A 12,476-nucleotide genomic window follows, 5' to 3' on the forward strand; every position below is an offset into this window, starting at 1 on the left:
CACAACTATCTGGTATTTCAGATTTGGGGAGGGGGCGGTCAGGTAAATACAGCATAACTTAGGAAGTGAAGGATGGATGGCAAACTTGTTTGAGATTCCAGGCCTCCCTGAATACCACTAATTTCAAGTCTTTTTTATGCCTTTGAAGACTCTATAAAAATCTAGCATAGAGAAAATAAGACAGTACTGGTTTCAAGCTAGGTAGGCAAAACTGAGGAGATTAACGCCTTTGTAAAGCATCCTCCCTCGCCTTTTCTCATACCTTTACTGACTTAGAAAACAGAAAATGGCAGCTGTGGTGGCTTGAGACATGCGCTGAGATTTTTAGCTTAGTGCTGCCTGTGTGATTGCATAGATGATTCCACTGCATACAGAAAACTGAGACAATGTTACAGTATCAAAGGTAACAGGAGCTTGAGAACAAATTGTGAACCAGGTGAAGAACGTCTTCTTCTTTTGTTTGAGACAGGGTCTCACTCTGTCGCCCAGGCTGGAGTGCAGTGGTGTGATCTCGGCTTACCACAACGTCCTCCTCCCGAGGTTAAGCAATTCTCCTGCCTCAGCCTCCTAAGTAGCTGGGATTACAGGCTTGTGCCACCACTGCTAATTTTTGTGTTTTTGTAGGTACGGGGTTTCTCCATATTGGCCAGACTGGTCTCGAACTTCTGGCCTTAAGTAATCCGCCGCCCAAAGTGCTGGGATTACCGGCGTGAGCGAGCGGGCCAGGCCTGGGTCAATCTTTTAACCCGGCTCTCGCATCCCTTTCAACGTATTCCCGATCACCCAGGTGCCTGGTGCTCATGTACTGCCCTCTGGCGGCCAAGACTCTCATTGCAGAGCCAATGGTCACTTTCCACGGGAATCACTTTCCCCACTCAAAACTATGCCATGTTCCCTTGTTACTTGCTAGGTCTCATGCAAGCACCTAAAAAGTTACATCAAGGCAGTGTGTGTTACAGATCTTCACAATTGTCCAAACATTAAAAGAATGGGAAAGGCAGAAATGTCAGGCACATATTAGGTCCAGGTTGGAGAGCTTTTTTTGGAGAGGTTGGGCTTTTTTGAGTCTCTTTTTTTTTTGGAGAGGTTGGGTCTTTTTTGAGGCTCTTCAAATTGTGCTTTGGCGGCAGGTCTTGCTTTGCTTTCCCATGAAGGCAGTCTTGATGAAACTGTTAATCCAATCTTCAAGATGACAAAAATCAAAAAGTAAGCATGACATCCTATGACTCTGTAACAGTTATAAAAATCTGAATGCATTCTTGCTGAAGAACTACAAAAGCTCCACAATGCAAGTCACTTAACTGAATACTTGCAGAGTGACTCTAAGCATCAAAGTGAGAGTTTTGGCCAATAGACTATTTGAAATTTCCCCATGGGTGGAGGACTTTACAAGCTTAAGGCATACTGCCCAGTATACAATCCGTTTTTCAGTTTAGCTTGAGATCAGATGTTCCTTTCCTTTTCTGATTTCAAGTCAGATCCCTGGGGAGATTGTCAAATGGCATCTTATTTTCAAAAATTTGAAATGCATATGCATTCACAGAGATGGGGGTTGTGAATGAGAATGTAGAAGAGCACATACTAAACTTCAGCACAATTATAGAATTTCAGAGCTGGAAGGCACTTCAGTGACCATTTCAGTCTAGTGTGTGCAAATTTTACAATCCCAGGGGTTAAAAGGACTTGAGTTTATTTCAAGGTCTGCCAAGAACTAGCAATGTGGTCTGAAAAAGTTCTATCAGCTCTCTAAGCCTCATATTTACTTTCTATAAAATGAAAGGATTGTATTAGATAATTTCTAGAGATGTTCTCCACTTTGACAGTCTGTAAGTATTTAATCCATTCACCTCACGATAAAGGTCAGAAAACTGACACCCAGAAAAGTTAAGTGACTCTTAAGTAACTACTGGAAGAACAGAAATCAACACCTATGTCTCCAGTTCTTCATTCCTGTATTCTTTTCATTAGGTTTGTAGGTGCAGAGGGAATGAGCCTTAATTTTAATTGTTTGTTTATTTTTTCTGTTTATACAGATTATTAATTTTTTTGCATTAAACAGCAAGATTTGTTGTTTTTCTTTCTTTCTTTCTTTCCTTCTAGAGAATTTGTAAGAGGAAATGAGCTTCCTCGTCCAATTCAGTATTTATGCTGGTCGCCTGTTGGGAGTAAATTAGTAAGTGTTTAAATTTTTGAAGTGTTTAATCATGTAAATAAAAGAGGAGCCATTTGATTTTGGCCTTTGTTAAATTTCCCTGCCTGAAAGAAAAAAAAAAAAATACATTCATGACTATTTTAGTGGTTAAAAACGGGAAGAGTTTTGATAAATTGAAACCCATCTGAGAATTCCGCAAAATCTCAAGCTCATGGATAGACTTCTTTAAATATAGCAGTCAAAAACTTTATCCTTATACTCAGCCAGAATGCGTTGTGCCAGAAAGCTCAGGAAAAATATGGTTTTCACAAGTTTCCCAGACTAGCTTCAGACAACATGAAATTTGGTCCAAGCTCTTATTTAAGGACTCTAAATAAAGATTAGATCTGGCTAGCTATTAATATTCAGAGATTTATTCGACTTTCTGTCAATATACATAATTATTTATTTGGGGGTAATGAAACAAGTAAGAAAATAATAGGCTTTACTTTTTATTTCATTCAGACTTTAAAATTTATAATTGATGTTAATGTAAGGTGGTTGGATTTTTTTACCTATTAAAATGATATTTTAGTTGTGAATCTTTTTCGTATCTTTATTACCACTCTGTTTAAAGGTATTAGAGGAATAACTAAAACAAATATACAGCCTTCATTTAATTTGTTGGGGAATTTCCCCTTACCACCACTTCTAGGCATATGTCTATCAAAACAATATCTATTTGAAACAAAGACCAGGAGATCCACCTTTTCAAATAACATTTAATGGAAGAGAAAATAAAATATTTAATGGAATCCCAGACTGGGTTTATGAAGGTAAGCTGTATTCCTTTTCTACTGTTAATGCTTTAGGCTTTTAGTTTAAAATAATTTCATATATTTAGTAAGATTTAGATGAGTAGTATCTTATTTCCATGAAGGGTAGCATTGCTGAAAATTGTCTGTAGGTTACAAATAGGGCATACGTATTTTAAAAGAACAAATTGTGGTTATCAGAAGACTGGTAGAATTGATTTTCATTAACATTACTATGAAGTAGTAGTAATGATTTATAATCCAAAAACGTATATGGTCCTCAGGTGCTGCATTAGTACATTTTTTCATGTTTACTTTTTCTTTAGAAAAACAATTTTTTTTTCAAAACTAAACAACTGTCTATATTATCTTATGGGAAAATATTTTTACTTTCTGATACTCTGTTGATTTTGTTCTCATTCTTGGTAATGTAGAATTCAGGAATTAACTGGACTTTAAAAAGACTTCTAGTCTCTATCTATCTATCTATCTATCTATCTATCTATCTATCTATCTATCTATTTATCTAAACTAACTCTGTTTTTTTGCTTTTTTTTTAATTCCTAGGAGGGAAATGTAACTTTCAATGTTTATGCCACTCTCTAGTACAATTACAGTTCTTTCTGTTTTGGCTGTTTTAGGTGACTAAAAAACCTGAAGCTGCCCTGAAAGAAAAAATTAATTATTGCCGATGTGTTTATTATTCATTTAAAAAATTACATTTCTGATTAATGTCATTTTCTAACAAGGCTAATTGATGTTTGACATAGAGTAAAAGGTTAAACTATTCCTCTTAACTCAGATTATGTAATTTTTTAATAACCAAAGTATGACATATGTCACATCCACATTAAATAAATTATTTCAGTTGATAAATAGCTATTCAGAAGTATTTACAATGATTTTAAGAGTAAGATGTAATTATAGTTAATATCCTAGTACTTATTTTTCAGAGGAAATGCTTGCTACAAAATATGCTCTCTGGTGGTCTCCTAATGGAAAATTTTTGGCATATGCGGAATTTAATGATACAGATATACCAGTTATTGCCTATTCCTATTATGGCGATGAACAATATCCCAGAACAATAAATATTCCATACCCAAAGGTATGTTGAATACTTTCAGCAGATGCTTTCATTTTCCTAGTATCAAAATGAGCAATGATTTACCATGAGTGAAGGTGGGATCAACAAGTTTGGAGAGCTTCTTATCCTTGTGCATTGTAAGGCAAACATTGTACTGTGCTCTATTATTTATGTGGACATCTGTTGCTTTGGACATCTGGTTGTGCTGGATGAAGTAGTCTTTGCAAAATCTATTGCAGAATCTTTGAAAAACATATGGTCTTGATCATGGAGGAAAAACAAGCTTAACTTAATTTTAATTTTTTTTCATATTTCATGCTCCAAATTCAGGGTAAAGTTCTGTTTTGCAATTCTCTCTTGAATTCTCATGTAAATGCAAACTAGAATAAGAAATACAAATGTTGAATTTGATGTTTCTGTCAGGTAGAAGCAGGCATGGGTTATGATCTTTTCAGGATATACAAGATAGGTTAAATTTGCAAGTCTCAATTTCTCCCTTGAAGGAATTAGATATGGTGTGAGCCCATAGTTTTTTGAATATTTAACATTGTAGAGTTGTTATACATTCTTTTTATCCAGTCTTACGTCTGGAGGGAGGAGACCTCAGTGTGCAGTAGGAGAATGGGTTATGTCTCAGTGAAGAAGCATTATATCCTAATTTCAATGTAAAAATGGTATCAGAAAAAATGGAATCAAAGTACAAATTCACCTCTTGCACAAGGAATCGGATGCGATTTTAGAATTACTTCTTTGTTCTTTGGATGCTATTCCTTTTACTCGCCAAGAGGAACATTGTCATGGATGGACACAGTGGGTCCCTGTGTGACAAAGATGGATGGATGTGGCATACACACAAATGAATTCTAAGCAAGCCAAAGTGGCCATAGAGAAAGAAATAGAATTGCAGACAGTCTAATATTTATGTTAAAAGTCTAAAAGCTGTGTAAAAACGCTAAAAGCTGGAGATGTTTGGGAGAGGCCTAGCATTTTGGGGGGACCCAAGATGTAAAAGAACTCAGATCTTTGGGAGGACCTAAGGGAGCAGGAAGAGATGGGGAACCCAGAACCGAAAAGTGACTGGCACTGATTGGGAAGTTGGGACCCACATTCTCATATTTCCTTGAGGCTTAAAGTTGCTAAAACATCTGGCATTAGGTGGAGATGTGGGACAATTCCAAAAAACTAAGGGAGCCCCTGATAAACTTGGGAGTGAAACAGGGAGGTCTTAAGGGAGATTGAATGGTTCTTTGGATGAATTCAAACAGCACTGAGTCATTAAATACTGTGTACCTACATTTCATAAATTTAAGTTTTATTACAACTGCAAGATTCTCTCTTTCTACGGTAAAATAACAGAGAAACTCTAAGAAACTGTCTAGGTATGAGCTATACTGTCATGTAAATTTTAAGTATGCAGTAGTATAGAAAGCACAAAACAAGAAAAGTGTAAATCTCATGGATACTTCATTTGGAGGTGAAATTTCCCTAATCTTTTGGAGATGGTGGCGGTAATAATACAAGCAGGTAGGAGACTGAGCATTTGGTGATTGTCCTAGACCAAATCATATGGCAAAAGCAAAAAATGTCTTTCATTTATTTTTTCTTTCTGTTCTCCTCTCAAATTAATCCCCCTCTGAACTCTCCTTGGTATACAGAGATATGATTATTATTATAATTATCCCAACAATAAAAATGAGAGAGCTCTGTCTTGGAAATCAGAAAAGAGAATATGGTTCACAGAACTGCACTTTCATATCCAAAATGATTTTCCCTATAAATTAAAGCTCTCTCATTAGGCATTTAAAACACCTATTTTCACTCTGGTTGACGCAACATTTGTAATTGCCCTGCAGGTAAAATTGAAATGAAATTCTTGTCATGTTATAAATAGAATGTATTCCACAGTGATATACATAAGATTATTCACTTAGAAAAATGTGTCTAAATTCCTACAATTTATTTAAAATGTTGGTGATAATTGGAATTTTAGGAGGTTATATATCTCAATTTTTTTGGCAGGCCGGAGCTAAGAATCCTTTTGTTCGGATATTTATTATCGATACCACTTACCCTGCATATGTAGGTCCCCAGGAAGTGCCTGTTCCAGCAATGATAGCCTCAAGGTAATTCATCTCAGATCCCTCCCATCTTTCTATCCTACATTCTAGTGAGTTTATGCTGTGCATGCTAGAAGCAAAAACAAATAAGTAAATAAGAGTTGCACACAAAGCTAAAGACATACAAAATTAAAGGTGACAAATAAGTTTCCTTAATTGGTTTTACAAAATTAGCCCTTTTACACATATAAATGTGACCTCAGTGATCAATCTAAGTGAAACCTTCCTCAGATGTACAGATGTGAACTTGGGACAAGCAAGCAGATAGTAAAATTATGCATGCCCTTACCCTGGCTTCTTTCAAGTTTGGCTGACTTTATCTCAAGCCAGGATTTGGGGATCTATGTGGATCACATGTGTACGGTAAATAAGAGAAGATAAGCTGACCCTCTCCAAAAATTAGCATTTTTCGCTATGAAGCAGGATATTCTCATTTATCTGGTTTTAGAGTTGTCTAGAGATGAACTGTAGGCAGGCAGAGACGTGAAGAGTTCTCACTTCCCTAGCATGATGCCCTATGTCTCATTGTCTGATTAGTCCAGATTACAGCAAACTTCAGTCAGTCCTCTGTGGTCTTTCTGGTTGAAGTGGCTAAGGGGAAGAGGTGCCCAGGCCCTGCCTGTTGGGCTTTCTTAACACTTCCCAATGCCTAGCGGGCCAAGCTTGGGTCTTCTCCTTCTGCCTTATGAAGAATAGCCAAGATCAAGTGACTGATCATTAATAGGGTTTAAAAGAACCCCATGAGAGGCTTCCACTGGGCCTTGCTGAGTCCACTCATGTATAATCAAACGTGACTTTACATTTTTTAATTATCTGCTCTTCCCCACCCTGATCGAGTGGATAAAAACTTAACTCAATACATCATTTTTTTAAAAGTGTCATTCTCCATAGGTGGCAAATGAGCAAAATACAAGGATTCCAGAGGCTTGTTTGAACAGCTGTAAGATACTAACAATAAAATAGTAGTAGCAAACATATTCTGAACACTCATCATGTAGCAGACATAGTTCTTAAGTGGTTTAAGCCCTGTCAGCTAATATTTACAGCAATCTTTAAAACAGGTAATATTATTATTCTGATGTTATATAAAAATAGAATAGTTAAGTAACTGGCCTAAAGGTATATAACTATTAGGACACAAAGCCCAGATTTGAGCCTGAAGCCCCTTGCAGCTCTATGATTTCCTTTACATCAATTTTCCAGAAGTTTGTGATTCATTTTATGTTGATGTTCTCTACCTACTAGTTCATCCTCAGAGTCATGGAATCATTGCTGCCATTCACTGACATCTAGTATGTGCCAAACACTATTTGAGTTGTTTCGCATACATCATCTGTGATTTATTCCACAAGCCTGAATTTCAATACCTGACCATAGTCACAGCTAAAACAGCTTCCAACATGAATCCGCCAGGAGACAAAGATTATCCTTTTATCACACTTGTCTCTCTCTCAACTAATTATAAGGTGAAAAATTGAGTTTACTTGTGCAAAATGCCAGTTTAATGCTTTTTTTCCCCTCTAGATTGATCAGTAGCTTTGGCATTATGTTTTAAATTCTTTTCTAAGATGTTAAAATCCAGAAACGGGGAGAAAACTCACATATGAAATGATTTCATTAGATGAAGAAACTCTCATAGAAATTTTTTAAGTAGAGCTATTTAAACTTTCTCTCCAGAGAAAGGAATGTTTTTTCTTCCTTAGCTATTAAATAAGTATTGTATCTTAATGACATATATTCTTCAGAAAACAAAAATTAAGAAATTATTGTTTGTGTGAAACTGGTTTATGGTTGTGACTCCCTGTTTCTATTTTATTTGCAGTGATTATTATTTCAGTTGGCTCACGTGGGTTACTGATGAACGAGTATGTTTGCAGTGGCTAAAAAGAGTCCAGAATGTTTCGGTCTTGTCTATATGTGATTTCAGGGAAGACTGGCAGACATGGGATTGTCCAAAGGTACGGTATATTAAGATCACAGATACATATTTCTGAAGATCAAGGCACAATAGTGGGGATTCATCTACAGCTAACATTTTATGTTGTAAAGCCAGGATTACTGCATTCAACTATCAACTGCTTTGCAAAAAAGCACTCAGTATTCACGGGTCCATCTTTTTATTAAATAAATAGGATGCCTTTTATTTTCTTGAATGACTTAAACCTTGAAATTGAATAGCCAAAAATTAAAAATGGGACAACATGACATTGGGAAAATCAGATATCTGGTTCTCAATTATGATGGTAAACCAGCCTTTTGACATTATAACATTGGCAGTCCAATAAACAGCAAAATAATGCAGATGAAACCATAACATGGGTCTACTAGGTAAATATATATGTTTTAAACAAAAGAACCAGAGAAGAAATGCAAATGGGGCATGCATGTTCTATTCAATATGAAAAATGAAAAATTATAAAGGAAATGGATATTATCAAAGGAAATCCAGATATTCTGATTTCTTTTTTTTTTTTTTTTTTTTTTTTTTTTTTTTTTGAGATGGAGTCTCACTCTGTCGCCAGGCTGGAGTGTAGTGGGCGATCTGGCCTCACTGCAACCTCCATCTTCCAGGTTCAAGTGATTCTCCTGCCTCAGCCTCCTGAGTAGCTGGGACTACAAGCATGCACCACCACGCCCAGCTAATTTTTTAATTTTTAGTAGACATGGGGCTTCACCATGTTGGCCAGGATGGTCTCGATCTCTTGACCTCATGATCCGCCCACCTCAGCCTCCCAAAGTACTGGGATTACAGGTGTGGGCCACCACACCCCACCCAAATATTTTGATTTTAAAATCAAATGAGAATTACTGAGAATGTGACATAAGATATTAGACCAAATTATTCTGTTATCAGGTTATCTTAGGACAGTACCCGATATCTACTAATTTTGGGCAAGAAAAGCCTTGAAAACTAAGCACAGATTTATTGTTGAGTTTTAATTGTTTCTATTGCTCAAATTCAAACATAATCTGTTGAATTAATGAGTCAGAAAAACTGCTTAACCAATGTATAAACTTTAAAATAAGCCTGTTCTTAATTACTCACATTAGAGTCTAAGAGATACAAAATGTTTTCTTTAAATAGGATATTTGATGGGTACATTTTATGAGGCTTCTAATTATGAAGAAATGTTTCATTAAAGCAAATATAGAATAATCATATTTTATAAAGTAAAAAGAAAAGCACAGAACAATCAAAGTAAATCACTAAATTTCATCTAGAAATTAGGACATTATGTTTTGCAAGAAAAAAGTCATATGAGTCTGTTTGGAAATATATCAGGACTATAATAGTCAACATTACTCAGGCTAAAAATATTTTTTTAAATCACTACTGTGTCTGTGAGAGGCTTGACTAATTTTGATGGAATATGCTAGAAGCGTATTTTTATCTTATATATATTTTGATATACAAAGCAGGAAGATTTTGGCTTTAATGCAGTATCATAGGCAAAGAAAGGATAGACTAATCTTGATTATGCTAGTTAATTAGAAACAATTGGTCTGATTAGTCAGCTTTGGGTGACTATATCTTTAAACTTTTCAATGAATCTAGGTATTAGGGACTATTGCTTTAATTTTATTAGTTTGAACATGATGAGATTTATAATTTAGACACAATTTTTAGCTTCTAAAACTAGGAATTTTAAAACTGTGATTGCTTTGAAATCTGAAATTCTAATTTATCAAAATCTGAGACAACTTTAATCCAAACTGACAGAACATTTAAGATGCTCATTCAATGAGGTGTGGAAGTCCCTGGAATATAAACTTTAGTTTTGCAGCCAGAAAACAGTGCTTAAATTTAGAATATCATGTTTGAATAACCTTAGAATTTCTAAACACCTCTGTTTCAAAATAGTTTGATAAATACATGCAACACATTTTGAGATTTGAGAACAACAGTGTTGAATTTCCCAGAAACCATCCTCATGACTGATGTGTGTGTATGTGTGTGTCTGTGTGTGTGTGTGCACGCACTATGAAAACAATATTTAAGGTTAAGTGACCCAGCAACGTTTTATTCATGCTGAGAGTCACGCCCAAAACAAAGAGGCAAAGAAAACTGATAACAATGACTTGTAATAAATTCTAATAGTGAGATTTATTAAGAAGTTTGTAGTTAGGGGAAGAAACATCTTTTATATTATGCTTCCTCCTCTGAAAAGGGAATTAAAATTAATTTTACTTTTATGGCTAAAAATAATAAATCCAAAAAGTTTCACTATTTTTTCCAAGTCTTATCTTACTTGTTCTCTCTGAGGCATTGGCCTATCCCTATAAGAGAAAATCCAGACTGTGTTCTTAAAATTTGTTATTCCCCTGCCTTTTATGACAGTACACCCTCTCATGGTTCTCCTTCTGCTTCATTGACTGTTCTTTTCCTTTCCAGCTCTTCTTCTGACTTCTCTAGAAATCTTATTATTCTCCAAGTTAATGTATTTGCAAGGTAGGCTAACTGCTGTAACAACAACAATAAAAACCTCCAATCATTCAGTTGGTTAATACAGTAGAAATTTATTGCACATTCATGTAACCATCCAATAGTGAGTCCAGGTAAGTGGGGTATGGTGGGGGTTGGGGAATGGTGTACTCTGCTCCATATAGTCATTCAGGAACCCAGGTGATGGCATTTCTGCTAACTGGCTTCCAACACTATTCCAAAGTTGGTCAAACATGAGCATCAACATCCAGTTGAGGGATGGAGAAAAGAATGAAGGATAATGTAAGAGAGGCTTTTATGGGTTAGGCCCAAAAGCAACCCATTTCTGTTCACACACCATTGACTAGAACTTATCAAATAACCACAGTCAACTGAAGGAAGGCTGAGAAATACATTTCCTACCCGTATCCCTAGCAAAAAGAGGAAATGGTCTGCTGATTATCCTCCTGTCTGTCTCAACTCTGTACTTATTCACTTTGGGTAATTTTAATCTATACCAGAGTTTTTTGGTATACTTGCCAATAACTCTCAGACTCATTTCTGAGGATTTGAACTTTTCAATATGCATGGCTTCATTTTCTCTGTTCCATTCTCACTGCCTTGAGCTTGATTAGAGTCTTTATCATTCTTTTCCCAAACATTACAATAGCCTTCCAGTTGGTCTCTCTACCTCCTTCCCTCTTACCCACTTTTAGTTTATCTTCTGCATCATGTTCATAATTTTATTTTCCAAATTGTGAATTGGAAGACCTTCAAAAGATTTACCAAACAGGAGAAATTGAAACTTTTTAGGGTGCCATAAAGTTTCTCCAAGATCTTGCTCATAAACATGCATTCTCCTTCATCTTCTAACTCTTTCCTGTAGTCACTCTCCACTCAGCCATACTGAACCATCTGTTGGGTGACTAAGCTGGTCTGGTCTCTATGCTATTTATTTTACCTAGAATGTTCTTCTTTTTCTAATTATTTGTCTAGAAAAGTCTAGTCATTCTTTTAGGATTACTAAATGTTTGTTCAGTAAATAATCAATTACATTATGTTAAAATATAACCCAAAATAAGATTCAGTGCAAATTTTAAAATTTTAGCTACTTCATGGGACCCAGAAAAGAAAGAATTTAACCTAAACTCCACTGTTTTACCTACACCACATCAAGTGGATTGTGCTGGGCCTCCATAGATGTTGTGATAATTCCAAGTCACTGCCTCATGGAAGGTTTAGGCATAATTATTAAGGATCTGCAATAAAATTACCCATGTATATACAACAGTGCTGTTATATGAGAGTTTTAATATTATCCTTTTAAACTCAAATAAGTTAGTTGACTAGTAATGGTACACTCTGATCAGGCAGCTTAACTGTTTCCAAATGTCCAGATTATATTTAGGAAAAAAATGTTCTCCTAATACTGTGTTCGATGTGATCTTTTGTCTTTTAGACCCAGGAGCATATAGAAGAAAGCAGAACTGGATGGGCTGGTGGAGTATGATTTTGCTATCTTTTTCTTATGTAAATTTCAAATGAAATTTGACAGATTCTCAGCTATCAAAGGACTATTTGCAATGTACCCAAACTGGCACTACTTATTTTCATAGAAAAAATAGCAAGGTATAAAACATATAGGTAGTGATCTCTTGAGTGATTTTGTGCCAGACAATTTCAATGTCCATCTTTTTAGAATTCTATTGAAAATAACTCATACTCCTCATGTTCCAATTTTAAGTTTGTCAACTGAATCCTTGATATCTAGAACTAATATTACTTTTTAAACAAATACAATATAGATCATTTTTCAAAAGTAAACAAAATCCCTGATCTGTTAAAATAATCTTAATAATTACTAGCCATCTGAATCTAAAAAAAATAAATACATTGGGTATCC

At 35.4% G+C, this 12,476-nt stretch overlaps 1 protein-coding gene across 3 annotated transcripts in view; it reads left to right on the plus strand.

Annotated features, from left to right (window-relative positions):
* The window catches only part of FAP (fibroblast activation protein alpha), a 71,763-nt gene that overhangs the window by 20,452 nt on the left and 38,835 nt on the right, over window positions 1–12,476 (plus strand). For 2 of the 3 annotated variants that reach the window (XM_050752270.1, XM_050752272.1), the window contains exons 7-12: window positions 2,101–2,173; window positions 2,847–2,967; window positions 3,900–4,054; window positions 6,053–6,156; window positions 7,973–8,108; window positions 12,033–12,077. In XM_050752270.1, the coding sequence (XP_050608227.1) occupies window positions 2,101–2,173; window positions 2,847–2,967; window positions 3,900–4,054; window positions 6,053–6,156; window positions 7,973–8,108; window positions 12,033–12,077 (634 nt within the window). The remainder of the gene's footprint in view (window positions 1–2,100; window positions 2,174–2,846; window positions 2,968–3,899; window positions 4,055–6,052; window positions 6,157–7,972; window positions 8,109–12,032; window positions 12,078–12,476) is intronic. The other variant, XM_050752271.1, reaches the window with a different exon arrangement.

This window comes from Macaca thibetana, chromosome 12 (assembly GCF_024542745.1).
Source record: "Macaca thibetana thibetana isolate TM-01 chromosome 12, ASM2454274v1, whole genome shotgun sequence".
NCBI lineage: Eukaryota > Metazoa > Chordata > Mammalia > Primates > Cercopithecidae > Macaca > Macaca thibetana.